Source organism: Dermacentor albipictus, chromosome 6 (genome assembly GCF_038994185.2).
Source record: "Dermacentor albipictus isolate Rhodes 1998 colony chromosome 6, USDA_Dalb.pri_finalv2, whole genome shotgun sequence".
NCBI classification, from domain to species: Eukaryota; Metazoa; Arthropoda; class Arachnida; order Ixodida; family Ixodidae; genus Dermacentor; species Dermacentor albipictus.
In genome coordinates, this window is record NC_091826.1 from 5569472 (window position 1) to 5596800 (window position 27329).

Sequence of the window (27329 nt, forward strand, 5' to 3'; positions counted from 1 at the left end):
AATTAACCACATCGCATTATAAGACTGTAAAGGGTGCACCGCCGTAGTTAGAAGCATGCTGAGGCAAAGCCGCCGTGCAGAAACCTTTGGGAAATGGAGCGATGTTTGCTTGTAGTAAGCAGGGACAGCGCGAGGCGATGATGTTTGAAAAGAACTTCGGTTGTGCTTGGATGAAGCGAGAATCAGTCACATAGTACAATTACCACATAAGCAATGAATTATATATTAAGTGTGTAAATGTAAAGGGAATTAAATTAACAGGGTTAATTAGCGCTAAAGTAGTTTAAAATTAACCACATCGCATTATAAGACTGTAAAGGGTGCACCGCCGTAGTTAGAAGCATGCTGAGGCAAAGCCGCCGTGCAGAAACCTTTGGGAAATGGAGCGATGTTTGCTTGTAGTAAGCAGGGACAGCGCAAGGCGATGATGTTTGAAAAGAACTTCGGTTGTGCTTGGATGAAGCGAGAATCAGTCACATAGTACAATTACCACATAAGCAATGAATTATATATTAAGTGTGTAAATGTAAAGGGAATTAAATTAACAGGGTTAATTAGCGCTAAAGTAGTTTAAAATTAACCACATCGCATTATACGACTGTAAAGGGTGCACCGCCGTAGTTAGAAGCATGCTGAGGCAAAGCCGCCGTGCAGAAACCTTTGGGAAATGGAGCGATGTTTGCTTGTAGTAAGCAGGGACAGCGCAAGGCGATGATGTTTGAAAAGAACTTCGGTTGTGCTTGGATGAAGCGAGAATCAGTCACATAGTAGAATTACCACATATGCAATGAATTATATATTAAGTGTGTAAATGTAAAGGGAATTAAATTAACAGGGTTAATTAGCGCTAAAGTAGTTTAAAATTAACCACAGTGCATTATAAGACTGTAAAGGGTGCACCGTTGTAGTTATAAACATGCTGAGGCAAAGCCGCCGTACAGCGCTTTTTTCTTTTTTTTTTCTTTAAGTAGAGCGAGTTACTAAGCAACTGGCCGCGCGACCCGACAGTGTTTGTAACACCCTCTGAAGAACGGGGCGTTCGATCTCATAGAGATGACAAAAACGCAACACGTGCTCGATCGTCTCTTCACATTTGCACAAGTCACAAATCGGTGCTTTAGCCACGTTAAAAGGGAATTAATAGGCTTTCGTAAAAGCCACCCCTAACGAGAGGCGGAACACTAAAGTTGGATCACGGAAGGAGAAGTTCGATGGAATCTGCAGCTTCAATGTAGGATCCAGCCGGTGGAGACGGCAGTTGGAGAAATTCGGAGTGGTCCACAAAGTCTGAGGCTTGGTTCGAGCAAGGAAATAACCGGAAGGTAGCCTTAATGTGTCGCAACAAGTTTGGAAAATGTGGCTTGAGGTCTTGCGCTGGCAAAGAAATATAGTGACTGGGTAATGTGTGCTCTAAGGTTGTCAATCGTTATATATTTTGGAAGCAGATAGTTTCTAGCAATGATGATTGTTGCGTGAGTCAAGGTGCATCGTGATAGTCCAAGACGTCTCCGTAGAACCTGGCCTTGCAAGCTTTCGAGGGTACGAATGTTTGTTCAACATGTGTTCGCCAAAACCGGCACGCTGTACCGTAAGAAGACCAGATACAGTGCTCTGTGCAGCTGGAGCATGGACCTTACTGACGTGCCCCAGGTTTTCCTGCACAGGAACCTCATTACACGTGCAACCTAAATTAGTCTCTGCTTCAGGTAGATGCAGTGGAGGCTCCATGAAAGGTCCCTGTCAATAATCTCATCTAAGAAGCGGTGATAGTTCTGGTATTTAATCTCCTGGCCATTGAGAGAACTAAGGTACGGTGCGATGGGGGGTTCGCGCGTAAGCGCAATTCAAGCGCATTTTTCGATGGACACACTAAGGCCTTATTTGCGGAGATACGAACAGGTTCGGGTGGCTGCCGGCTAAATTCTTGTGAGCACTTGAAGGCGAGTCACCGCAAAAGACCAAAGACAAATATCATTAGCGTACATTCATAGGCGAACTGTTTTGCGTAATATTGCAGCAAGGCCAACCATAATTACGTTAAAGAGAATAGGGCTCAATACCCCGCCCTTATATTCGTTATATTCCACACATTTTTCTATCACCTGATTTATAGTGTAAATATGGTCTATCCCTATCATATGGCTTCTATCAATATGGAATATGGCTTGCCTATCAGGTATCATAAATTGTTTCTTTCCTGATTTCATTTTTTCCCTCTTAAGTAGTTAGCCATTGTAAGTTTCTTTTCTTTTGCCGCCAATCATGAGATTTTTTCAGCCTTTCTGAATTTCCGCTTGACGTTCTTTGTTGGTGTGTTGCTCACCCTACAAGTCGCATACTCGCTAGTAAGCTTTCAAGTTCGTTTTTTCCACTGTGAATCAATGTTTTTCCTGTACAGATACCTGAACACTCTCCCAGCCCATTTACTTTCTTCCATATTCCTCAGCCGTTCTTCATACTCAATTTTACTGCGAGCTTCCCTCACTTCGAAACTTGTCCAGCCCATATCACCCGGCACAGCTTCATTTGTTGCCTTGCCGTGAGCGCCCAATGCGAGGCGTCCCACTGCACCTTTGGTTGCCATCGAGTCCTGATTGAACCCCTTCGCACTACTTGTAGCAGTGCCTGCGCATATCAATAGCTGTCGCTGGCGGCACTTTCTGAGTCGCTACTTTGTAGTCGACCCAATCAAAAGTGGTTGGCCAAGTCTAACACGGTGGCGACTCCCGTCTGCAGGAAGTCTTCGCCGCTGGAGGATGAAAGCGAGGAAGACGATGATGGTGAGGACATCGCAAAGCACGTGAAGGCGTAGCAGAATAACTAGCAAAAACAAGCTCGCGCGCCGGCCAGCACGCTCTCGTGCGTACGTCACACTTTTGTGCGATCACGTGCCCAGCTGTGTTTACATTCTGTCTTTGGCCCATCTTGTTACTCTCTGAAACTGAAACTTGGACTGGTCGCTGCAACCAAGACTCCAAATAATTACTTGTTGCGCTCTGAAGCAAATGATGTTTCGTGCAGGGATTACTGGGTTGTTAGCTACCTATTGCAGCGAAAAAAAAAACAAGATCGAAAATTTTTGTCAGTACTCCATTAAGCAATGCTTCACAACAACGAGCTTTATAATGTAGGTTACACGCATTCTTGCTATGCTTCCCCCAAGCTACCGTTTATATGCAACGTGTCGTTTGCTATCTCGTAACGCGCGCTGAATCTACGGTCACAAAGCGAACAATGGCAGAAACACAGATACAGTAGAAAGGGTGTCTAAGGGTGAGTCGGCTACAGAGGATCCTGCTCTTGAACAGCGTGCCTTGCTCGAACAACTTGTGAATATCACTGGTCGGATTTGAGCGCTTCCTTGTGCCGCTATGGCTAGAACCAATGCCGAATACGCGTAAGACTTGTTGTCTCATTTATTCATTTGATATACATCTGATACTATCGCAATAGAACCTCGAATTAGTGCCAAGTCAGCGTAACAAATTTGGCCTATCCACGGAGAACCGTGTTTTTTTTCTCCCAAATTCTGGTAGTGGAATTTCGCCGTTGCAAGAAGTAGGAAGAGATGCGCAGAGTGCGACTTACAAGCGTGTGTCTAAGTAGAAGTCATTACGGCTGGACAGGTAGTGTAGGGGTCCAAACCAGGTGCCCAGGTTAAACACACTATGCTGAGCTGCCTGGTGCCAGATCTGTAAGATGTTTAGAGAAAGTCATTCCATTATAATGCAAAAAAGAGGTGAGGCGTGCAGACAGGACACAAGAGTAGAGAAGTGGACAACACGAACGCCGACTATCAACTGAAGGGAGCCCTGACGCGAAAAAAAAAAAAGACACAAAACTCATCTGCGCAAGCTCAGGAATGGTATCACCACGTGTCAGTCGGGTACATGTGCCGGTCTACGTGAGAGATAACTGTTAAGGCAGAGATAACGTTAAAGCTCTCACGTAGACCGGCACATGTACCCGACTTACACGTGGTGATACCATTCCTGAGCTTGCGCAGATGAGTTCTGTGTCTTCTTTTGCTCAAGCTTTCGGGAATTATGTCCAAGATCTTGGTGAATCATGGGCGCATAATTTCTTGGCGTTCTAGTAGCCGGTGCTTTTCCATAATTTTGTATTTTCGGCTTTTCTTTATTTATCTGTACTTATTACAGGATCTCAAAGAAGCACCGCAGTTCGTAAAAAAATATCCGTAGCCTCTCGCGGTGCCTCCAACACGGTGTATTGACCACTGTTTTCAGTTCCTCAGACTTTCCGCTTACTTAGTGCAGTCGTAAAATAAGCAGAAGGCCGCGTTGCAGTCGTTCTTTGTCAGCCGAACAATTGCGGCATGTTTAGTGAGCCACTGCGGCACACACGAGACGCAGGCCGAGAGGTGGTGCCAGTCTATTTGACATCACATGTATACATCATGCGACGTGAGGCGCAAGAAGCCTTAACAATTTGCTTTACGAAGGCCTGTGCCCTCTAAGAAGACAGAGAAAAAAAAGAAATGAGTGGTTGCAGGAGTAATTAATATAGGCATAGTACAGATGCCTTCTTTCTTCGGCGCAGAGGCGTTATATAATTTCTATCAATGTGAAAATATATTCACAACAACGCTGATTTAATAGAAAGGAAAATTGCATATGATACAGCATGATTGCATAGTATTTGTAGACCAGAATTAAATAATGATACATGCCGACAAAAAACAAATGTATAATAAATTGGTGAATAGAAATAAATTAATGTGGACACAGAGAGTTCAGAAGCGATAGCAGTATGTGTTGTAACATTTCAGTAACTTTGTTAGTTCGCATGTGAGGGATGTGCCATGTCTGAGGGTGGCACGTTCTGTAATTGGTAGTGCTTTTTGTTAGGCTCGACAGCTGCTCCAGAAAGGGGTTGTATTTTGCGCTTTCCCAACTTATAGCGTTTCCACAAAGTATGGCTATACAGTGAGTCAATTCCCTGCAAGCCAAGTTTAGTAGATAGCGGTTCTGCATGATCATCATATGGCGAGTTTGTGCTTAGCGCGCACGGCTAATGCAGAGCGTACCGCCGCTATGCACTCCCGCGAGGAGGTGCTGGCAGCACCTCTCTCGGGACCAGCGAGACATTCCATTGGGCGAACAGGAGCACTGTCAGGCCTCCTCAAGGTGCTCGCCGCTCAAGAGGCTCCAGTGGGCGAACAGGAGCAGTTTGGCGACGCCGAGAGCAGGTAAAGCTGCCTCCACGCGAAAAGCGGAAAGGAATTCACGTGTCGCAATATCTCATATCCTTCTATTTTGGTCGTGTTTCCATCGTTCTGATTCAGAGTGGCCCAGCAACGGCGGCTGAGAAGCTAAGTTGACGGGAAAATCACCGCAATAAGGTAAACAATCTGGTCGCGTGATATACTTTCGTCCTCGATCCTGCCCTCGGGGCGCATGGAACATTTCAATGGGTGAGCAAGCAGCCTTGCTGCGCTACTGCGCTTTACCTCCGCTTCTCGTTCTGCCAATGGGATGCGTTGTAAGTTCACCTTCAGGTGGAAGGGAAATTGTCATCTACCTGAATGTATAGCACGAAGCTACAAAGCAAAGGCATACGAGTTTCTCGGAATGAAAGCTTGACAGGTGAGGAAAATTTCGTCCTGGTCTTTCACAGGATGAAGCGCCAACAGAGACAGCACACTGGGAAGAACAATGACAGGACAAGGCGCTTTTCCTGGTCCGGGAACACGGGACCAACGCCTTTCCGAATTGGTCGTTCTACCAGCCAGGCTAATCAGCAGGCTAGCAGATCCGAGCGCGAGGGCGGATTGATCGAGATATCGACGCACGGGGACGCAGAATATTAGCATGTCGACTGTGCGGAATCGCGCAAGGCTTCCCCGACCAGGACGAGCCTCAACTGCGGAGCTGTTCTTCTGAGAAAGCCGTTTCCTTTGTAGGTTGGTGCTATACATTTGGGTGAATGGCAATTTTCTTTTTTCATCACACTTTCTCCACTTTGCAGGATTCCGCAGAACTGATTTGCCATATTTTTCTTCTGCAGTTCAAACACACAAAACGTAATAGCGTTTGTAGAGTCAAAGAAATTAAGAAAACCGGTAATATCGGATAGAAAAATACGCTCTTGAAAGTAGTGACCCAGCTGTGTGCTTTCTTTTAGTGTATCCCTGGTTTTGTAGTAATCATAAAAAAATAAGCAGCACTCGCAGGACTTTATACTGACTGCGAGGTTAGCGAAGCTCTCCCACTCGAAGGAGAACAGGTACCGGAGGCCCTGGACGGCGTTGTCGAGCAGCAACAGCCTTGTCATCACCATCAGGGTGCAACCGTAGCAGAATGGAACCACGGCAAGCGAGACCTGGGCCGCAACGGCAGAGTGTGAAAGCTGCTTCGTTCAACGCGGACTGCGCAACACTCTTATGCCCTTATAGAAGAGAATTCCTACAGCCTACGTGCGGAAGTATCTCGCCTTGTCATTCTGTCGAAAATAGTCCATTTCTGTAGGTAGACGCCTTACTCAATAGATACTGACGGGCTGCTTGGAGATCCATGATTTTGGTAAAGCAGCTCACTTGGAAAAATAGACGTTCACAGACACGAATGATGAGGACACAGACAGGCACTGACTCTTGCCTCACATGCGGCTGCATCAAATATCATTCATGTTTGGGAAAGTCTTTTTAAAGCGGAGCTTTTTTTGCTCCTTCCTTCGACGTTGCCATGCCGCTACTGTCGCTGTCTTGCACGCCGTGTCAAGAAGTGGTTGAGAGCGCACGGCAGGAGGGCGGGAGAAGAGATTGGAGTTGTCAAAGGAACACGCCTCCTTTCCGGGTAGCATAGCCACAACGCCCTCTCAAGCGCCCTGGGTGTCACTACAATGCCCTCTCGCTGCAAATGCATTGCATTTGCGATTAGAGCCGGGCGCCCACTGGAGCCACCGACGCAGTCGCGAAACGAGCGAACAGCTTTACGACTCTTCGCTCATGGCAGCTCGCCCACACGGCAAGGGCATGTGCGACGTCAGAATAAGCATGCGTCATGGCTACACGTGGCAACAGTTAATGTAAGTATAAGGTACGGTACGTCACGTTTCTGCAATTTCTGAAAAAATTAACTTCGTTTCAGCAGACGCAAAGCTGCATAGGAGCACCGCAGGACCATGACGACACTATATACGCCAACGGCCGCCTAGAAAATCAGAATTTCAGTGCCCGACGCGGTGTGGCTGTGACGTTGCTTGAGGACGCGGGTTCGACCCCGACTGCAGCGACCGCATTTACGAAAACACTCGTGCACTTGGATTCAGGTGCTCGTTAAGGAACTCGACGTGGTCAAAATCGATCCCCGACTACGGCATGCTTAATAATCAGATTGCGTCTTCTCTTTTTTTTAAATTTAACACTGCTGCCCCAATGTAATGCGCCGTGTGAGGCAATGACAGTGCTTACCTTTCTCGTAGGTTATGAACAAGGCCCTGCAAAACAACAACGCCTCAAGCAAGCTCGACTAGCAGCCGTGGTGCACGCAAGGAAAACCCTCGTACTGCAGCGCTCGGTGATCACCTGGACATTAGCCATCAACACCGTCAGTTAACGCAAACACTACTGAAAGCTTCACTTACACTGATCCACGCACTGTCCGGGATCTGCATAATCTTTTCTCCAAGCTTGCGCCGCGTCACGCAAAATTTGGAGGACGCTTAAGCTTCGCCTTTAAGAGTGAAACGCGATAGCATTCAAAGTTCCCTGACTGCTTCTCACGCTTCCTGGCTACTGAAGCGTATGTAACCGTAATGTTTACCGGGAAACGCTGGCCACGAATGATATATGCACGAAGCCGGCCTTTGTGCATAGACTTTGTGGTAGAGGCGCTGCCTCGAGCATGGGCCACGATGAATGGATTGATTGATATTATGAGCGTCACCTTGGAGCGTGGCGGCGGGTTGCATTGCCAAGCTCTAGTTATTCTATTGCCTAATGTCGTACCAATGGGAAAAAAGACAAAAAAGTAAGGAAAAAAACTGACGATAAATTCCCATAACCAAAGTTTATGAACCCCTATTGTGAACTTAGTTTTTGTACGCCTCCGTTGTGTGCCGTTTCCGTACTTTTTTTTTTTTCTGCGATGCGGTGGAGGTGAGTACCAGCTGGAAGAATTGTAAGGAACCGAGCGTGCCGCTTTGTGGCCCCCAAGACACCCGCGCGCCGGGGAGCGCAAATGGCGGACGCCGCGGGCGGTCTGTGAATTCTAGAAACGCGGGAAAAGACGTTCCTTTGAGTTTTTGCGTAACAGAATTAGGTTTTCTCGTATAGTCAAATTACAGTCCGAAGGCTATCGCGTCTGTAAGTTGTGTGTAAGTCGTAGTTTACAATTTTTCCTCGTATTTTAGCTTGAGAAATTCAATTAGTTCAGTAAATTCGTTGCGTCATATGGAGGGCTTGTACATGTGTGGTTGGAAAATCGTTTTGCAGAATCCTTGTCCGACGCGAAACCCAAGTTGTCCCCTCCCCGTGAAAAGTTGCCCAGGAAGAAGGGAGGACCGGAATTCCCGACCTGGGTATCGTGGCTACTGCACTACACGTCAGATGGACACAGGTCACTCTTAACTCGGATATGCTCCTGACTCGAAGCTTTACCTCGTAAAACTCTTGCTTGGGCTAGTTGGTTCATGCTTGAAGTAGGTAAAGGCAAGGCGCAGAAGACCAGGACTTAGGAAGAAGAACACAAACGACAAGACAGGCGCCCGTCTTGTCGTTTGTGTTCTTCTTCCTAAGTCCTGGTCTTCTGCGCCTTGTCTTTACCTACTTTACCTCGTGTTTCTTTAGCACCCGACTCCGCTTGTTCTCGCAGAGCACATATTCTCACTCTATTCCTCGCTCAAGTACCCCGTCCACCATTTATGCGGCGGCTGCCAACTCTCTGCTAAGTCTCCACACTGTTCGCCCCGACATCGACGTAGTTTCAACTCCATTCCAAGAATTAGTAGACATCCTCACCCCAGGCCTCCCCCCGCATTGCCAAATGTATGAACTGTCCATTCACAGGCCAAACTGGAAGGTCATCACAGCCAGTTTCCTCGACGCTAGGTGAGCCACGTTCATGTACCGCCTGGCGCGAGGGTGCCTGCCGTTGGGCTACAGGCCCTTCACAGGCGTCCCGGCTAGTGGAGTGTGCCCGTTCTGTGGCGCTCGTGAGCACTCGGTTCATGCCTTTGGGCAGTGTTTGCTTCCTGCAGCTCTTCTCCGTAGAATTTCCAGTCTTTTTAATCTCCCAGGCGTTCCTTATCAGACCGTTCGATTTTTGCACCTTTTGCCTAATCAGGCGGTCAAAGTGTTCGTGCTTCTCCTCGCCGAGTGCTCCTACCAAGTTTGGTTGGCACGCCGCGATGCAGTTTTCGGGGGTCGGGCACCGGGCCTCCACGAAGTGCTTGCGAAATCTCGGAAGGAGGTCTGGTTCCATCTCACCCGGGAGCGGCACCGCTTGGGCGGGAAGAAGTTTCTCGAAATGTGGGCCCGTCCTGCAGTGATTTTTGGTGAGTCAGGTGGAAAGCTATCCATTAAGTTATGATACATGCTTCTAAGGTCGCTCGACTCGGCCGTGTGTGCCAGTCTATCTACGGGGTTTTGTTTGGTTTAGTGGAACCCAGAGCTGGAACCGGGGCTGGCGCACCCTTGGATGGTCGCGTTGCTCCGCGGACGGTGCTCTCCATGGTTGTATGCATTGGCCTCTTTTGCGTCAAGGCAGTCCGAGGGTCAGTCAGGCTTGTGTCCTGTAAGACTGACATGGCTGTTCGTGTGTTGAGTGCAGTAACTCTGTGTTGCTGCACCACAACAGCCCTCTTGTCCGGGAAGGACCGTTGGCCCGAACCAAAGCCCCCCGCCCAGTCAACCCGGGTTGAGGGGGGAACAGGGGTGAATGTATCGAATGATGCTGGGTTGATGTGTACATGAACGCTCTTGGACGCGGCGCCTTCAAAGGTGCCAAGTCCTCTTCCCATCTAACAACGGTTCTTTCATTTTATCGCGTTAAAATCCCTATGCGCCTATCATGCTGAGTTCCAAATGGAATTGGCTTCCGACAGCCTCGAAGTAATGGTTTCGACAAAATAGTGAGAGAAAGCGTGATCGTTATAGAAGGCAAAGCGTGCTCAAGTGCTGCAAATAAACGATGAAACACGGACTGCACGCAATCTGCGGGGCACAGCCGACCGCCGTCTGTAGCCCCGCAGTAGTGCACAGTGACGTTGTGCTCGAGGTCACGGGCTCTACTGCTGACCGCATTCCGCGATGAGGGCGAGGAGGAAACAAACCCTCGGCCGTTCTAGTTATTTTGGCGCACGTCAAGAAACCACGGGTGGTTAGAATTATTACGGAGTCCTCCACGACAGCGTGCGTCGCAATCGGGTCGGCGTTTTCACAATAAAAACGCGAAACCTCTTTACCTCACAAAAAACAACTGGTTGCAAATAAGGTGCATGCGGACTATCAGATCGACACAAGAAGCGCTGAAATTAGCGGGACGCGATTTAAATCCAAGAGCCCTCACTAAACCTTGAGCCCCGTAATTGCGACCGAATAGCCAAGGCGTTCGACCACCTCGTGAAGCTGCCGTTCCAGAAGACGGCACCAACTCGATGAGCCCCGCAGCGGATACACGCGCTCGACATCTTTCAAGCGAATGCCCGTCCATGGTCGGCAAGGAAGACGTTGACTCTCTCGCCTGTTTGGTCGTTCATTTGGGCTATTCGCTTACATGGACAACCGTCGCCAGGGATTTATGCGCAATTTATTTCTTTACACACTTGTTTGGTACATTTTTCTGCTGCCTCTGCCTTTCTTTGGCTCGTTTGTGTTTTGTGTCGGCGCCGTTGAGCGCGTCTTCAAGCACAAGTACGACGTCGTGCACATGTCACAAAAAGAAGGCTTGAAGGATTTCAAATACACATTGTGCAGATTGCCGTAATAAAATTCTTGCAGAAATTTGAGGAATTTCGAGGCTAGTCGCACCTATCAGTGCGGAAGGTCGTTGAGGGCTGCTGCTTTAGGTTCGGTTGAAGGCTGTGCTGATTATGCTTTATTAGAGACGCGATCTTTCAGCGGCACATCGAGAGCCGCTCTCACCACGCTCACTCTACAAGCAAACGTGCCTGATTGGTTGCCCGAAAAGTACCGGGCCTGAAGCTGGGCTAGTGACGACTCTCCGAAAGAATCCACCGCAAACGTTGACAATGTGGTCTTGACGTCGTTGTTCGAACAGTAGTGCTTTTTTCACAACGCCTTCATCGAAGTGCCAGCACCGCGATTTGAAGAAAGGACTCACGGTGTTACTACAAGAACAAGAACAAGAAAAAACAAACGAATTAAAAGATAATAATGCAAGGAAACATTAGCGTTGGTATGCATTTGTGTTTGACTTTGTCTAACACCAAAGGTGTCATTTAGCAGACAAAGCCCCGAGTATGCTCTGAAGCAATAAAAAAAATTGGAGGAAGCTTAAGCTTGAACGCGATATCATTCAAAGACCCCTGACTGCTCTTCGTGCTTCCCGGCAACTGCAGCTTATGTAGCCTTACCGGCAAACGCTCACGGCGAACGCCATGCACGAATGCCAGCTTTCTCAGAGAAACGCGGGCTCCTGCGCGGGCCGTGAGGCAAGGAACGCATCATCGCCAACTGGCCCAGCAATTGAAGGAACGAAGCTTGCAAGGAACCTAGCTTGGCGCGCCGCTCTGTGAGCGAAGCTGTATGCCGCTACCGTTCAAGGAAATAATCGTGTCCTTGTTCGCGTGGTAAGCAAAAAAAAAACACCCCATACGTCGGCCCATCCCGAAGGTAGTGCGATGCCGGGCCGACCCGCGGCGGAGGTGAAACAGGCGTTAAGCACTCCAGATACGTGGGCCGATCCCGAAGCTAGTGCATTGCTGGCCCGACCCGCTGCGGAGGTGAAGCAGGCAGGCGTTAAGCACGCCCCATAAGTGGGCCGATCCCGAAGATAGTGCGATGCCGGGTAGGGTAGCGGCGGAGGTGCAGTTCGCCATTAAGGGGCTCACATACACAACTTTTCTGGCCATCCTTCTGCACACAATGAAAGAGTACTGAGTTTTTTTTTTATTACTCTTTAGAAACTCTTGCAAACGGGTTTATGTTTGACTTTCCGCCTAGCAAAATTATGTTTTGCCTTGTATTCAAATTACAGTCCGATGCAATGGTTGTGTGGATATGGTACTTTACGGCATTTCTGACGCATTTTACTTTGAGAAAGCCAATGAGCTCAGCAACGTCTCCGCGCTACACGGACGGCCTTCGTGCTTGCGTGTGCGTGGTTCGGAATGAATTTTAATTTTCGTGGAAAGACGGTCGACAGCGGACGCGGGATGCCGAACGCCGGCACCGGATTTTCTGGGACACGGGGCCCCTAACGGTTCAAATCTACCGACACTTGCTCGCTGTCTGTACGACATTAGCACTCAGCTACCGCAAATAAAAGCTGCGCAAACGCATCGCAAACGTGCGCGACTAGCCGTGGTGATTGTGGCGTTCTCTACTGCCGGGCTCGAGGTCGCCGGTTCCATACGCGGCCGGACACGCTTCAATGTGGCTGAAATGTAAACAAAAGTTTGGAGCACGTTTTAGCTTCGCCTTTAGGAGGGGAACGCGATAGCATTCAAACACTCCTGACTGCTTTTCATGTTTCCCGGCAACTGCAGCTTATGTAACCGTAACGTTTACCGGGAAACGTTGACGGCGAACGCTATGCACGAAGGCGAGCTTTCTGGTAGAAACGCGGCCTCTTGCGTGGGCCGATCTCTTGTTATTGTTTGGCGCTTTCTATATTTCAGTCTGAGAATAACTATAACATAAGCGATATGCGCTGTCGGTGTTTTTTGCTTCATTACATTTGTTTGTGGGCTGCCGCTCTCAAAATTCCGAGTAATGACTTCGTAAAGAATGTCACGAACAGTGGTTGGCTGTGCGTGGTTCTCTTTGCCGAAGCGACGTCCGATACCGGATTTTCGGCGACGCGGGGGTGGGCGTTGAAGCGCACTCACATTCGTGTACACGGTTGGCGCTCTCACCTTTCCGAAAAACTTGGCCGCTCCGCACACGTGGAAGAACGTCGTGAGCCACACTGCGCACAGGTAGGCGATCAGGTCGGGCCGCAGGTGGCCGAAGTCTCCGATGCTCGGGCTCAACGCCAGCACGCGCTTGCTGCGTGGTGGACGGCGCTTTGTGCCAAGCAATCACTCGTTTCGCCGCCAGCCGAGCAGAGCAACACTCGACTAATGGTGAGAGAAAAATTGTTCAAGAGGGCAGAACGAATAATCTAAACGCTTAGAACCACGGGAAGTTGAGCTGGTCGGTGGAGATTAGTCGTGAAATACAAGCGCCGGCCTTTGTCATGTCCGTGGTTCGAATGCACGCGGAATCGCCCGGCCGCTTTGCGCCTGTTCTTTCACGCACGGCAAAGCACTTCTATGTAGCACGTATTGAGCCACATAAAGCTGTATCGGGAGTTCTTCTCGTTCTGCAATTTTCTCGTTGCCACTTTTCAACTAATTGTAATATCTGAGAATTTGGTTAAATATTAAGGACAAATTATGTAATCGATTGTCCCGTTTCGCCAATATAATGTTTCTAAGAAACATTATATCGGCGAAGCGGGACAATCAATGAACATCAGATTAAAGGCCCGACCCGCTGACATCGGACATCGCGCATACACAGCTAAGAAGCTTCTCAAAGCCGTCGCCGAACATTTGAACCAACCAGGTCATAACTTTGATGAACTTAAACTCTACATCTTAGTCAAATTTCCGTTCTGAACGAGAAAGAAAACACAGAGAATCGTACCTCATCCATAAGCCCATGACATTGCAGCTAACAGGCATAAACATTTCAAACGGAGCTTTAGAATCTATTTGCTATGCTTAATGTCAAGCAATAGGCAACAGCACTTAGTTAGTTTTCATTGGGTTGCTTAGTGCACTTTTTTTCTTTGCTCCGTTTATTTTAATATCTATTTTTAATCTATTTTTGCAAATTTCGTTTTTTTTTCTTCCGAACACCATTTTCTGCCACTTCTATTTTTCTCTTTTAGAAAGACGATAGCTCACTGAACTCCAGCCGAGCAGATGATCCCTCCCCCCATCCCCATGGTCAAGGTCCCTTTCACGAAAAAACACAGGGTCAGGTGAGAAACAGCGCTACCGTACATTCTCTCTCCGATCTTGAATAGCACCTTTCTTTTCAATTCTACACCCTCGCTTGTTGCCTTGCCCACCCGGCTTACCCCCTCTCCCCTTCAGGAGAATTCTGCCTATATATACTGTGCCGAGGCAAGCCTAGGTCGCCTTGAAAAAGACAAGTCCACTTGTCAAAGCGTTCGCTTCCGCTTAGTGCTTTTGTTGTTTTCTTGCCTTTTCTTCACGTTTCTTCTTTGTCTTTTTTTCCCATTTCTTTCTTTTTTCTGTCTTTTTAATTGCCTTTCTTTCCTTTTTTCCTTTTGTTTATTTATTTATTTATTTATTTATTCCTTTTCAGTATTTTTTATGTCAACGTCAAAATTCTCTCAATGGTTTTGGTGCCAAGAAAACGCGCACTCGCCAAGAGTAAAAGAAGAACACAATAGAGAGTTTTAGAATAGGGGCCCCAAACGTCTTGGGGCCCCAAAGAAATAGCGTCGAAGCCACTGCGCATGCGCGAGACGCAAACTGCGTTTGGGTTTCGCGTTGGGAACGCTATTTCACCGATTCAGAAGGAAGCTTATATAGCGTTCCCAAAAGCTTTGCGTCAACAAACATGGCGGCACCCATCGAAGCGACGCCTCTAACCTAGCACCAAACTGGGTTCGATTCGCGGTAACGCGTGAAGTTCGCCAGCTAGGAGAAATGACTGCAGTTATCGCTTTCTCTCAACTAGCGTGTGTTATGAGGATTGATTCATTAGACGCCGCTGATTCCGAATTCCATTCTTCAAAAGACTAGCGCAATAAGCAGGGACAAAGACAGAGAAAACGACAGGACGACTCTGTCTTTGTCCCTGCTTATTGCGCTAGTCTTTTGAAGAATGGTGATACACCAACTAGCCCAGCTTTCTGCTTTGATCGGTCCGAATTCCAGTGTGGATTTTATGGCTCGTAGGCCTAACACGGCTAAGCTTGGCTGGTGAAGGCACGTAAAGTTGGTTTTGTTGCTCAAAACTAAGCACAACTAATTGTTTGCTGCTTGAAGAATAACCTCTAAATTCTAATTAAACGCGAATACACGCATGTCAAAATTACTTTTCATATCATAAAATGGTATATTTTATATAATTATCTTTAATCATTTTTCTTAGACGTCGTAGTGGCACTGTCAGCGCGAGACGCTATCCGCAAACGCAAAGCCCTATTCTAAAGCTCTTCACTCCTGCGTGCCCCAACGCTAACACCCGCAAAGCTCTTTGGGGCCCCAAAATATTGGAGCCCCTATTCTAAAACTCTCTAATATGAATATATAATATTTTTCTTTTCATTTTTTTTATTCTTGGCGGGTGTGTTTCTTCGCCAGACAAGTTTTCGTCGAACACGTGACACAATGGTTTTCTACAGAACTAAAAACGGCAATAAATCTGAACGATCGTGCACACAGAAAAGGCCTAGATAAGCGGAAACTTGAATTCCGGCGCTGTCGTTGTCCCAGCAAGTTTTGTTGCCTAGCAATTTTATGGAAACGACAGGAGAATTTCCGCCGTCGGCGTCGCCGTGAGTTTCCGTATAAAGCCCGAGTGCAATAAGATCGCGTGCGAGGGAAAGCATGCGAAGATGAGCCGGCAAGGATGGCGAGTCGGTGCGGCGGCGTCTTGAAGTTGCGGGCGCGCACGGGCGGAGAGCGCGCCGGGAAGTCTGCTGCGCATTGTGGCGCGCCTCCCGTCTCGGAGGCGACGTCGCCCGGCGGGTTCCAAGGCACGAGACGCAGCTGACGTGCGCTGTGTTCTCGCGTGCCTGGTTCGCGTTACGAGGCAGCGCGAAGGGCAACCCACTCGCCGCTGCTGCAGCTCGTCACGCCAGCATCCCGACATCCGCGGCAATCGGCGAGATGTGTCCGTGCGTGCTTGTGCGCGCGTGGCACCGTGCTGGTTAATCTAGTTGGCAAGGAAATGCTTACAGAGGCTTACACAGCAGATAAAACTACTAATCCTATTTCACATAGCTGTCTAATAATGTTATGTCTCAATCAATGGTTGGCTTTTCCGGTGAAACTGAGACCTTTTTTTCTTACTTTAACTATGATGGCTACGACCTTATCGAACGACTTCAAGCCAGCATGAGACGTAATTCAATTCATTTCTAGAGTATACCTGCACTCTTCTAAATAGACCGCTGAATATGCATCCCTTGTTGATGAAAATCGAGATGTCTCGAGCACTGCTGATGCCATTGCAGAACACCCCTGTTCCGTTCTTCCGCATGCTTCTTTCTCAAGTGACCTTCCTTCTCAGGCTTCCTATCTTCCATTTCTGTGTTTCTGTCTCCTCCTCTTTCAAGAGCAGGCAGGCGTTGTGCCCCTTACGGGGGCAGTTGCCAGCCTGCCGCTCGCTTTCCCTTTGCTGTTACATGCTCAAAACAATTAATAATAACAATTCCTTCTCAGTCTTGTACGAGTTTTACGCCCTCAGTCAAGGAAGACCTTGTTTTCAAGTGCACATAAAGCTCGTCAAACCTTTCATGTCATGTGGCGCTTACAGTATCCCTCCCGCACTGCTTAAGAGGAAGCTTTAGCTCGGGCCCAACTCCGACGCGACCTATTCAAATACATATTAAACGCAAAAACGTTTTTATGAGATAACTCCTGGACCGATTTTGATGAAATTTGCTGCATTTGAAAGAGAAAGCTAAATTCTAGTGACTGTTGGGAGCGGAATTTCGATTTAGGGCTTGAATTTTCTTAAAACGATTTTCAAATATTTGACCGCTTGAAAAAAATAGAAGCACGAAGTTTACAAATTCATATCTCTGCATCAAGAACTGATATCGCGGTTCTGTAAACGCCATCCATTAGATCATTCAAAGCGGACAAATTCAATATGTCATTTTACATCTTACGTGAATTTGTTTCGTTGGTTACAATGGTTTTGCAAAAGTTGTATTTCCCTATAAATATTTTTTTTATATTCATGTGTAACATATCAATTTTGTCCGCTTTAGATGTACTATTAGATGCAATTCACAGAATAGTATTATCATTTTTAGTGGTTGAGTTACAGAGTTGTAAACATGATAGTTTCGTTTCCTGAAAATTTTCGATTTTTGCCAATTTTTAGTAAACAATTGACGACGTAACTCAAAAATTCGAAACCAACAGTCACTAGATTTTAAGTTTGTCTTTTAAATGCAACAAACCTCGTCAAATTTGGTGCAGTGGTTGCCGAGAAAAACGAATTCTCCTTTTACATGTATTTAGATAGGAGTACTCGAGCTAAAGCTTCCTCTTAAGACCTACGGCAGCAAACTTATGCCTGCTTTGACAAGCATCTTCCCTAAAGCCCCAACCAGACGTACACGTTGGAACGCGTCTGCACGCGCCGCGCTCACTCGACGTCGCGTCGCGCCCGGCGGAGGAAGAGCACCCAAACGATGCAGGACTTGCTGCGCGTTTCGTCGCGGCGGTTCAGTGCAGCCCAGCCTACGCTTAACGGTCACGTTAAGCAATGTGCTAAAGATGGCAATAACACGCAATAAGTTTTAATTAAAATGTTTATATTAAAAAAATGATATTGCAGGACTCCTAGTGGTTCAGTCAGCTCAACTGTCAGTATTGTGAACTCGGTGAAACCTGCAGCAGCGTCGGCATAGCATCGCCCGCGTGCTCTGTGCCTTACGCTTTCTGCACGCTGTGTCATGCCGCGAATTTCGGCGATGAACATTTCGTTAATAATGCACACGGTACGGCTGAGGACTTGAGCGGCTGCCATCATAAAATACCAAAACCCGCGCGGAACTCCGATCACAACGCACACAGCTTGCCCAGGCTTGCCTGCACGCCGTGCGAAGAGTCGCCCCGGAAGTCACGTTGGTTCGCCGTCGTCACGTGAGGTGCGTCAGGCGGCTGACGCGAGCGGCAGCTTCCGGTGCTGGGTCTCCACGCCGCCGCGCGTCAACATGCGGTGCAGCCTCCGCGCCTGACGCCGTACGCGTTCAGACGCGGCGCTGCGCGTGCGGCCGCGTACCAGCGCGTACGTCTGGTTGGGGCTTAAAGCCTAGTACGTTTCCTAACGCTTGGACGGTAGCACGGGTATACTGACCGTACACAAATCTGGCGCTAAAAGTGCTCTCACTGAATACCGAGCGTGTTGTAGCGGGGACAGGGAACGAAGACACGAGAAGGCATCGGGAGTATACAGGCACACCTAGCGCTACGTGTGGGCTTTCTTTGAAATGAACAACCAACATTGTCATTTTCACTGACTAAATACCGGCCTACGTCTATTCACTGCGCTGCGCCTGAAATGTTCAAATCTGCATTGCACTCCCGGCTTTCTGTTGGCTCTAAGAACATTTTCATAGATAAACAGCGTGGCTCTGTATCAGGCCGCTCCACAACAACGAACTTCGTAACGTTTATGACTCATGCTTTCAGTGTGGCACGCTGTATACTTGCCAATAAAACGCGCTTTACTTTTACCTAAATAAAGCATTTGATGTACTTTGTGATATAAGCTCATTACAAAGCTCACGCAGATGGACATACCTTCTTCAGACACTGCTTTGGTATCTAATTACCTAAGCAACAGATCGTGCTTCGTTGGCAGTATTGGGCAGAGTTCTATTATCTATGAGGTGGCTAGCGGAGTTCTTCAAGAATCTGTTCCTGGCCTTCTTATCTTCCTACTATTCATAAATGACATTTCGTTGGCAATTCGACGCCCTTAATTCCTTTTTTTTACGCTGACGACTTAAATATATTTAAGAATGTCAACAGTGTTCACGACTGCAGTTGCCTTCAAAAAGATATTTTTTCACTTTCACACTGGTGCAGAGACCATAAGTTACTCTTAAATGCTTCCCAAACTACGGTACTAAGTCGTACGTGGCGAACACACCATGTGCAATTTGCATAAACTCTTCGGGATACTGCATTGTCCAGGACCGATTAAACGAAATATCTTGTATCTTGTAGTCTCTGTGCCCTTCACTACTAGAGTATGCCTCTGTGGACTGGGGCGAATCGTGCAAATGTAATTCTGTCCTCATTGAACGTGTTCATAGTAAATTGATATCCATTTTCAAGCACCGTTTTTGCTGTTGCGGCGACCATAGTCCAACCCTCTCAAATATACCGCAACTCACACCTCTAAAATAAAGACGTATTAAATCAGCCCTCTTGTTTCTCTGTAAGGCGGTCCATGGCAATACACATTGTCCGAAGCTTCTTGATCGGGTGCAATTATTTCTGTGCGGCAAAAGTATACCAGGCAGCATTCCGGGTTTCCTGCACAGCCTTGCCTTGAGATTGTCCTGTGCCTCGACTCCCATAAACATGTAATAATATTCTGCCTGCAGTGACGTATGCCAAAGTTAATTCGCTTTGTTTTGTATATGTGTAGATAATTATGTCGTGTAATTAACTGTTTTTTACGCCACCTCCTCTTTTTCTTTTTCCCTGTCCCACGTTATTGTGTCTACTACGCTTGTCTTCTCTGTACATGTTGTCTTGCGTTTTACTTCTTGAATGCACGAATCAGTACGAACGCTTCCTAGCTGTTGTTGGGCACTATAATAAACACTTGATTATTATTATTATTATTATTATTATTATTATTATTATTATTATTATTATTATTATTATTATTATTATTATTATTATTATTATTATTATTATTATTATTATTATTATTATTATTATTCATGGTCACCACTGATTCACATAGGCGATGATACGCGTAGCTGCCAAATGGGCTGGCCGGCGACACAGCCCCTCTTATCGGGCCGCGTCGGGCACACTCACTAGAAGAACTGCTCAGACGACGGCAGCGTGGCGTTCTTGCAGCGGAGCGTGTCGTTCACCGGCATGGCGGGGAACTTCAGCAGGGGCTCGGAATCGGGTCCTCGGCTGCCCAGCAGGCCTGACATCAGGTACACCGGGAGCCTCGCAGTGCGGCCGCACAGTAGCTGGAACAGGCAGCACAACGAGATATATATATATATATATATATATATATATATATATATATATATATATATATATATATATATATATATATATATATATATATATATATATATATTCATTGACAAGTATGCTTGTTAGGTTTATCTTTATATATGTGTGTATGTAAGCGCACATATTATACATACACATACATGCACTCTCTACTAAGCCCTCCCATCGCTTCTCTACCACTACCACGTGGTCGGCTTCCGACACTTTAGACGCATACACCCTTTTCTATTCTAGCACTCCTAGTGCTAATGTAATAAACAACCGCACATCATTTTGTTAGAAATCGGGTAACGTTAACAAAGAAATACGAAATGGGGCGCGCAGTTCCGCGGCGCGGTTTAAAGTGCGACGCATTCTCTCGGGCACAAGAACGAGAAGTACGGAATCAAACTGCAGAACGCGAAAAGAATGCAGCGGAGCAGGGATCGTTTCGTGCAGAAGCCGATCTTCCTCAAAGAAAGGACGTGGCGCCCAGCGGTGTCAACTGATCGCTTTTCTCGCTAAAGTTACGGTGTTTGGGCGAAAGAGGTGCTATTGCGGTACTAATGGATCTTTTGGACGTTTTCGTGCTGTAACTCCTAAACGGTAAAACGATTCATAATTTTTGTTTTCAACTCATTGGGGATCCTGACGTTTTAAACGAGCTGTTGAAGTGATACTTTGCTTCACATTACACTTCGTTTCTACGAATTGACGAAAATGATCTCTAACCATGTTATTTCCCAGCGCGAGGAGCGCTTGCTTAAACGAGTACTTGGCGCACGCTGATCGTTGAGCGAGGTGGGGGCATTCTAGTCGGATTAAGCGGACGCCGCGAGCGTGGGAATACATTCGTGGCGAACGGCCTCGCCTGGCGGTGTCAATGCACACGCGGGCTTCAAGCGCCGGTGCACGCATATCCGTGACGCGTGCCTGGGCGTCCGCGAGGCCGTAGCAGGCGGCGTCGGCGCCCCAGGCGGGCCCGCACGCGGTCCACGGCAGCTGCGGGTACAGCACGCTGTCGCCGAGGTACGTCGCCGCGTAGGCGACCACCAGCGCCTGGTAGACGCTCACCAGGGCGGCGCAGAAACAGCCGGCGACGCCAATGCCTGCCGGGGGGAAGAGTTTGTTTGTAACCCCTACGTCGTGGTGGATCATAAAGCAAGTGGTCTTTCACCACGCGGAATACTTCTATTCTATATATATATATATATATATATATATATATATATATATATATATGATTTTACATGCCAAAACTACTTTCTGAGAAATAAGGCACGCCTTAGTGGTGGGGGACTTCGTAAATTTCGACCAGCTGGGGTTCTTTAACGTGCACCTAAATCTAAGTACACGGGTGTTCTCGTATTTCGCCCGGATAGAAATGCGGCCACTTCGGCGGGGATTCGATCCCGCGACATTGTGCTTAACAGGTGCTTATAATAAACACCTGCTAGGCAGGCGGGACCTGGTGCTTACCTCTATTTTACCACGTGACCTGCTTTCTAGACTTGAAAGACATACACCTTTTTTTCAGTTTAGCACTTGTAATGTTAACGCATTAAAAAGTAAATAGAGGAGTAAACGCGCAGTATTTGTGAGCATCCATACTACGCAGTGAGAGGACCATGGGAGGGCACAACAGGTGCTGCATGGCAGTATATGACAACACTTGCTGTCGCCACTGAGAAAATTAGGGAAAGGATATGCCGTTGAACGTTTCGGTGCATATTCTTTGCAGCATGCACTGAAATCGTTGCATATCTACTGCGCTACTGAACGGAAATGACGTCATGCGCGACGCTCACCCCTTCCCAGAGGCATGCACTTCCACAGAGCCTTGATGCTGGAGCCCGAGAACTGAGCGAGAGCTATCTCGATTTGGCACAGAGGCATGGCCAGAAGAAAGGTCATGATGAGGTAGCAGATCAGAAAGGCGCCTGTAACGAAGGAAGAAAAAGAAGACGGGAATATTTTGTTTTCGAGGCAAACTAGGTTACTGTCGAAGCAGCGACAGCCGAGCGCCATAAGAAAGCAATCACAGATAGCTTTGCACCTGGCACTGAAGTTCCCTATGATATAATTTAGGCGCATCTCGCACACGCAGACTGGCTTGGGTGGCGAGCATTCGGACGCGCACTCGCCGAGAGTCGGGCAAGGAAGCTGCACGACAGGGAAACAGAGCAACGCAAGTCCGTTCGGATTGCTCAAGAAATGGTGCGCTTGACGAAGCGCATTTGTTGCGGCCAGGATGGCTAGGTTGCGCTTGCTCCGTTGCCTAATTCCGTAGGGGACCGGCACATCTGTAGTGGTAGTACGGATTGGTAAACTCCGACGCATTACATTTGCGTGCTGTCTTGTGTTAAGCCATGTCGGGCGATGCCGTAGTTTCTGTGAATGGAAGTCTGCGAGAGGCTTGGAGAAAGAGACCGTTTCTCTGGTGAAATCAATTCGACGCGTGCAATGCAAAACTGAGGGGAGTGTATGTGGTGAGTGAAGCAACGACAAGTGCGTGTCGTCTGCGGGGACGCGGCTGAAAAGCCTCCTGTGCGTCGTCGTCTGCCACCGCGTTTCACCATGCGTAGCGGTGATAGATGGCGCCACCGTTCCGTTGCAGTAACATCTTAAGCGGCCTAGACCTTCATCCCTCGAGGTCTAGAAACAATTTGAAGATGACTGCCATGAGAACGACCGAACTTTGTTGCCGAAGTGGGACGGAGCCTTGCCAAGGTTTACGGCACCTCTGGCATTGCGTGAAGGGGGCGCACGGCTTCTTCCCGTTCGGCCTGAAGCCTAGGCGGGCCGGCTTCCGCCACGCCAGACGATGGCGCACCGGGCGTTGTATCCGTACAGCCCAAGTCTGCTACAAACCTAAAAAAATAAAGGTATAAAAGGAAAAGAAAACGATTCTGCGGTAAAAACAGGGAGTTGACTTGGCATGAAGCTGCCATACTCAGTCACTTTTTGAATAGCTCAACTTGCGAAGTTGCGTAAGCTGAGAGTCACTATTATCGTGGTCATTGAAGCCTCCCATTCAGGCCTCTAAATGCAGCCTTCACGACTGCAGCAACCAATCAATAGCCCACTTGAATTTGTTGCCACGCATCATGAAGCCGCTCTAACTGCCTTCTGCGCCCTCGGACATTGGTCTGCATAGCAGTTCATATGGGCGTACTGCTCTCAAATCAAAACTCGAGGCACTTTTTTTAGGCACGTGCGTTTCGGACCTGAGATAAGTGCCCTCAAAAATTGTTTATTTACTCTCGAATAGAGTCAAGTCATTATGGACGCTACCGTTTTCCAGGAGCATAGTCCATAATGTGAATCGTCCATAATAACGAATCAAGGTAAAAACATTAAGTTATGAGTGTAAGGAAAAGAGAACTATCGTTTATTGAACCAAAAATAATGAATTAAAGGCTTGCACTGGTGATTTTGACGCTACTTTTGTGTCCAGGAAGCAAAACACGTGAGCAACCTCAAGCACCAAATTTCTGGCGTCTTTGTTCCGAACTCTCGTGGCTTCTCTCGTAACATCTCGTGTTCTACGACAGCGCCTGTAGAACGCATTTACGTGAACCGCATGCTGACGGCTTCCTCCATTTTTTTTAACATCTTGGGGGCACGTTGCCGGTGCGAACTTGAACTAGCTGCTGGCAACATTGCTCCGCTTTGCAGATTCCTTCAATATCGCGCGCACCGTTCACTTGGCGAGAAAAATGCCGAGGCGGTGTTTTTCGCTCACCTCCTTCATATACACTTCACTGCACAGATGCTGAACAAGTCTGTTTTGAATATGCATGTTTCCTTTTTCAGTTGAGAAGAAAGCTCCACCCGCTTACGTTTTACGGCTACCATCCTTTCTTTTCGTATCAGAACTGACCAGAAAACACTAAACCTTGCCTTTTATATATATCGATATATATATATATATATATATATATATATATATATATATATATATATATATATATATATATATATATATATATATATATATATATATATATATATATATATACACCACGCGTCGTGTTACATATCGGCGTCTTGCTAGCATCCAATGACACAACAGAGGTGTAAAGATTGGACCAGGGGGCGAAGTGTGGGTGTGAAGGGTTACGTCATCACACTTCTCCCTAGTCATGGGGTTACCAGTATCAATAGATGCATCTTTTGTACCCCCACCTATGCGCTGCTTCTACCACAATGCGAAGGAATGTCCAGAATAACGAGTTGGAAAATGTGTGCCTCTTCCACTTTCGTGCCCCTAAAGGTCGCCCATAATCCGGCCTATGAGTTTCTATATTAACGTGGGGCAGGAACACGTGACCACTGAGCGGTCGCCGAAAATTTCGTCCAAATTGTGGGGTGTCCATATGAACGGGGTCTATATTAACGAGATATGACTGTATCCTCTCCGAGCTTCTAAAATAATTTCCAACTGGAATAATATGTTGGACAGGAAGTTTTCGATAGCTCGACACGTGCGCCTCCACGTGAGCGGTGCCGAAGCACGTGCGACGCGGTGTCCTTCGTGCGCGGCGGTGCACCGAGCGCTGGTTGCGCACGCAGCGTTCATTGCGACTCGGCAAATCTGTCTCGTGGTTTTGTGTCGTGGGAAGTTACGTTTATGCTTAATGCATAACAGAGGTGCGCAGACGAGGGCTTATGCACAGAATTCTATTGGGACACGCCCAATTTGCAGGATTTCCTAGGGAACGCGCGCACGCATAGTGACACATACTGAGTGGCTAAGTCAAACATGATCAAGTAAATCAACGAGTCCGTCCTGTTAAAAGATCGTAGAGATGCCGGTGAGACGACATTTCTGTTCATGCTTTACGCGTGTTTTTTTTTTGTTTTGCTTCATTTATGAAGTTGTAGCAGACCTTAATGAAAAAGAATTGGGAATACGCTGTGAAATCTTTAAAGATATATGTCGCAACTTTTACTGCCACAGTCGTAATAGAATCTAGCCTTCTCACTTGAAAGCAACAAATTTTACTTTATTCTGTCTAGCGGTTGTCTGATGAGACCATTTTTCCGTTTCACATTTTCACATGTAGAGGGAAATCAGAGTCCGGGCCCAAGGCATCTTCATGATGGTAACTGGAAAGCTTAGCGTCGAGCCTGCCGTGCGGCACCAGAAGAAAAACTTGAGGCAAATGGCGCGATGCACTCTCTTTCAGCTCACGTTCACGACGTACAAGTGCTTGCTGACTCAAATATATTACCATCTCTCGTTTATTATTGCACCTCTTAGGAGAAGTGAATTCCCATTGCAATCAAGCGTTGTTCATTGGCCTCGCGTATCGCTTAGCTGAAGGCGCTGATCACACCGTAGTTTTGACGGAATCAGGGGACAAAATATAGTTTAAACCCTACCATCTTCAGCCTGACACGGCTATAGGGTGCTTTGCTTAGTTTTGCATAAATGTAAACATTTACTGCGCAGTCAGGTTTGTCTTCGTACCTAGTATTCGCAGCTACAAATTACGGCTGTCTCTGTGCTGCGGTCACATGTTCAGTGAGTGAGTAGTGAAGGAACTTTATTGCAGGTCCGGCGAGGACGCGAACTCGTCTCGCACCCGGCTAGTCCCACGTCGGGACCAGCAGGACTAGCACACCGGCCCGGTCGCGGGCACGCTGGACAGCCAGGATTTGCTTTTCCTCCTTGACGAACTCGGGGTATGTCGACCGGCACTCCCACAGCATGTGCGCTAGAGTGGAGGTCTGCCCGCAGGACGGGCAGGCGTCGTCGAGATATACATCGGGATAAGCCTCGTGGAGAGTGGACAGACACGGATATGTGCTGGTCTGTAGAAGCCTAAGCGAAACGGCTTGCGCCCTATTCAACTCGGGGTGAGGGGGTGGAAAGACCCTTCTGGACATGTAGAAATATTTAATAATCTCGTTGCGAGTTGCGGGAGCGTCCCCGTGGCCGCAAGGAGGAGGTGAGTCGGCGCTCCTTAAACGCGGTCGGTGAGTTCGCGCGTGAGCAGACTCATCGAGGTTCGGGGGAGCAACCTCGACCATTTTCAGGCGGCACTGCGCATGGGGCGTATTTCAACGGCTTCGTGGTTACGGCGCCATTTGGGTGCTTCGCCGCCGCGGGTCGCGCTGTCGCCGCGCACAAGCAACCGCAGCAGCCACTCACCGCGGCCCTGTTCGTAGGCGAGCATCGGGAAGCGCCAGAGGCTTCCCATGCCCATCACCATGGCAACGCAGCGATGCACGTAGTCCCAGTTCGAGGAGCGGCCGAGGCGGACTCGGTTGAGCTTCACGTCCTCCGTGTTCGCACTCGAGGCTGCCATCCCTTGGCGGCTCTTCTTCTCGTGCTTGACTCCGGAAAGTGTGGCACCGGCCCACTATGGCTGATCGGCCAAGAACGCACGTGCGAGGATACATACCTAGGAGGGCACCTTAACATGCGTCGAGAAACACACGGGAGTAGACTGGCGGGAATCAATAAAAATAGGTATAATGCGCTGCAAGACGAGAGAAATAGAGAGAAATAAACGACGAAATAATACGACTGGTGGCGGCTGTCTAACATAAAACATGCCATCCCTGTATAAGTTACGATGACACTTCGTAGACTAAATGTTTTAGTTTTGAGGACAAACGTATGGGACTTCTGTTCCTTTTTTGGGAAGACCGTTTGAATGCTAATTTCGCGGTTAAATATATCAAAAAGATTTAGCGATTTTAATTCAATTTCTTTTTCCTTTCATGGTGCCGAATTTGCCCCTTACGCCAACAATCTCACCTTTGAAACCAATTGCTGAATTCCATAATGATTCCATGTTGATGCAGTGATATCTATGAGCTGTGCAACGAACTAGAATAGGAAAATATGTGATGGTAAATGTTATGTGTGAAATATGTGATGGAGCGCTTGGTAAATTATCAATAAAAAACTGAAACAACATACAAAAACTGGCTTTATGGAAGCCTGTAATCAGACATAACAGGCCATAAAATTAAATGCTACTATGAGTGGAATTTGATATTCCTACTCGATTGTACACGCGGATATGTAAAAAACAGCCTACTTTGCTACAAAGAAAGCATCTTCATTGTGTAAAATTTATCAGTGATGGCGCAGCACAAGAATGAGTAGATCGTCATTTCCAGAAAAATCTGAAGGACCAATATAAGTA

At 47.6% G+C, this 27329-nt stretch overlaps 1 protein-coding gene across 3 annotated transcripts in view; it reads right to left on the reverse strand.

The window, feature by feature from the left end:
- Positions 1-26554, reverse strand: part of LOC135921796 (sodium-dependent proline transporter-like) — a 75727-nt gene extending 49173 nt beyond the window's left edge. Inside the window, exons 1-7 of one of the 3 annotated variants that reach the window (XM_065456111.2) lie at positions 26324-26554; positions 21972-22103; positions 21097-21272; positions 19969-20132; positions 13060-13192; positions 6208-6342; positions 3589-3692 (exon numbers count right to left, since the gene is read on the reverse strand). In XM_065456111.2, coding sequence (XP_065312183.2) covers positions 3589-3692; positions 6208-6342; positions 13060-13192; positions 19969-20132; positions 21097-21272; positions 21972-22103; positions 26324-26480 — 1001 coding nt within the window. In that variant the 5' untranslated portion in view covers positions 26481-26554. The remainder of the gene's footprint in view (positions 1-3588; positions 3693-6207; positions 6343-13059; positions 13193-19968; positions 20133-21096; positions 21273-21971; positions 22104-26323) is intronic. The other 2 variants (XM_065456110.2, XM_065456112.2) reach the window with 2 other exon arrangements.
- Between the last annotated feature and the right edge of the window lie 775 nt (positions 26555-27329).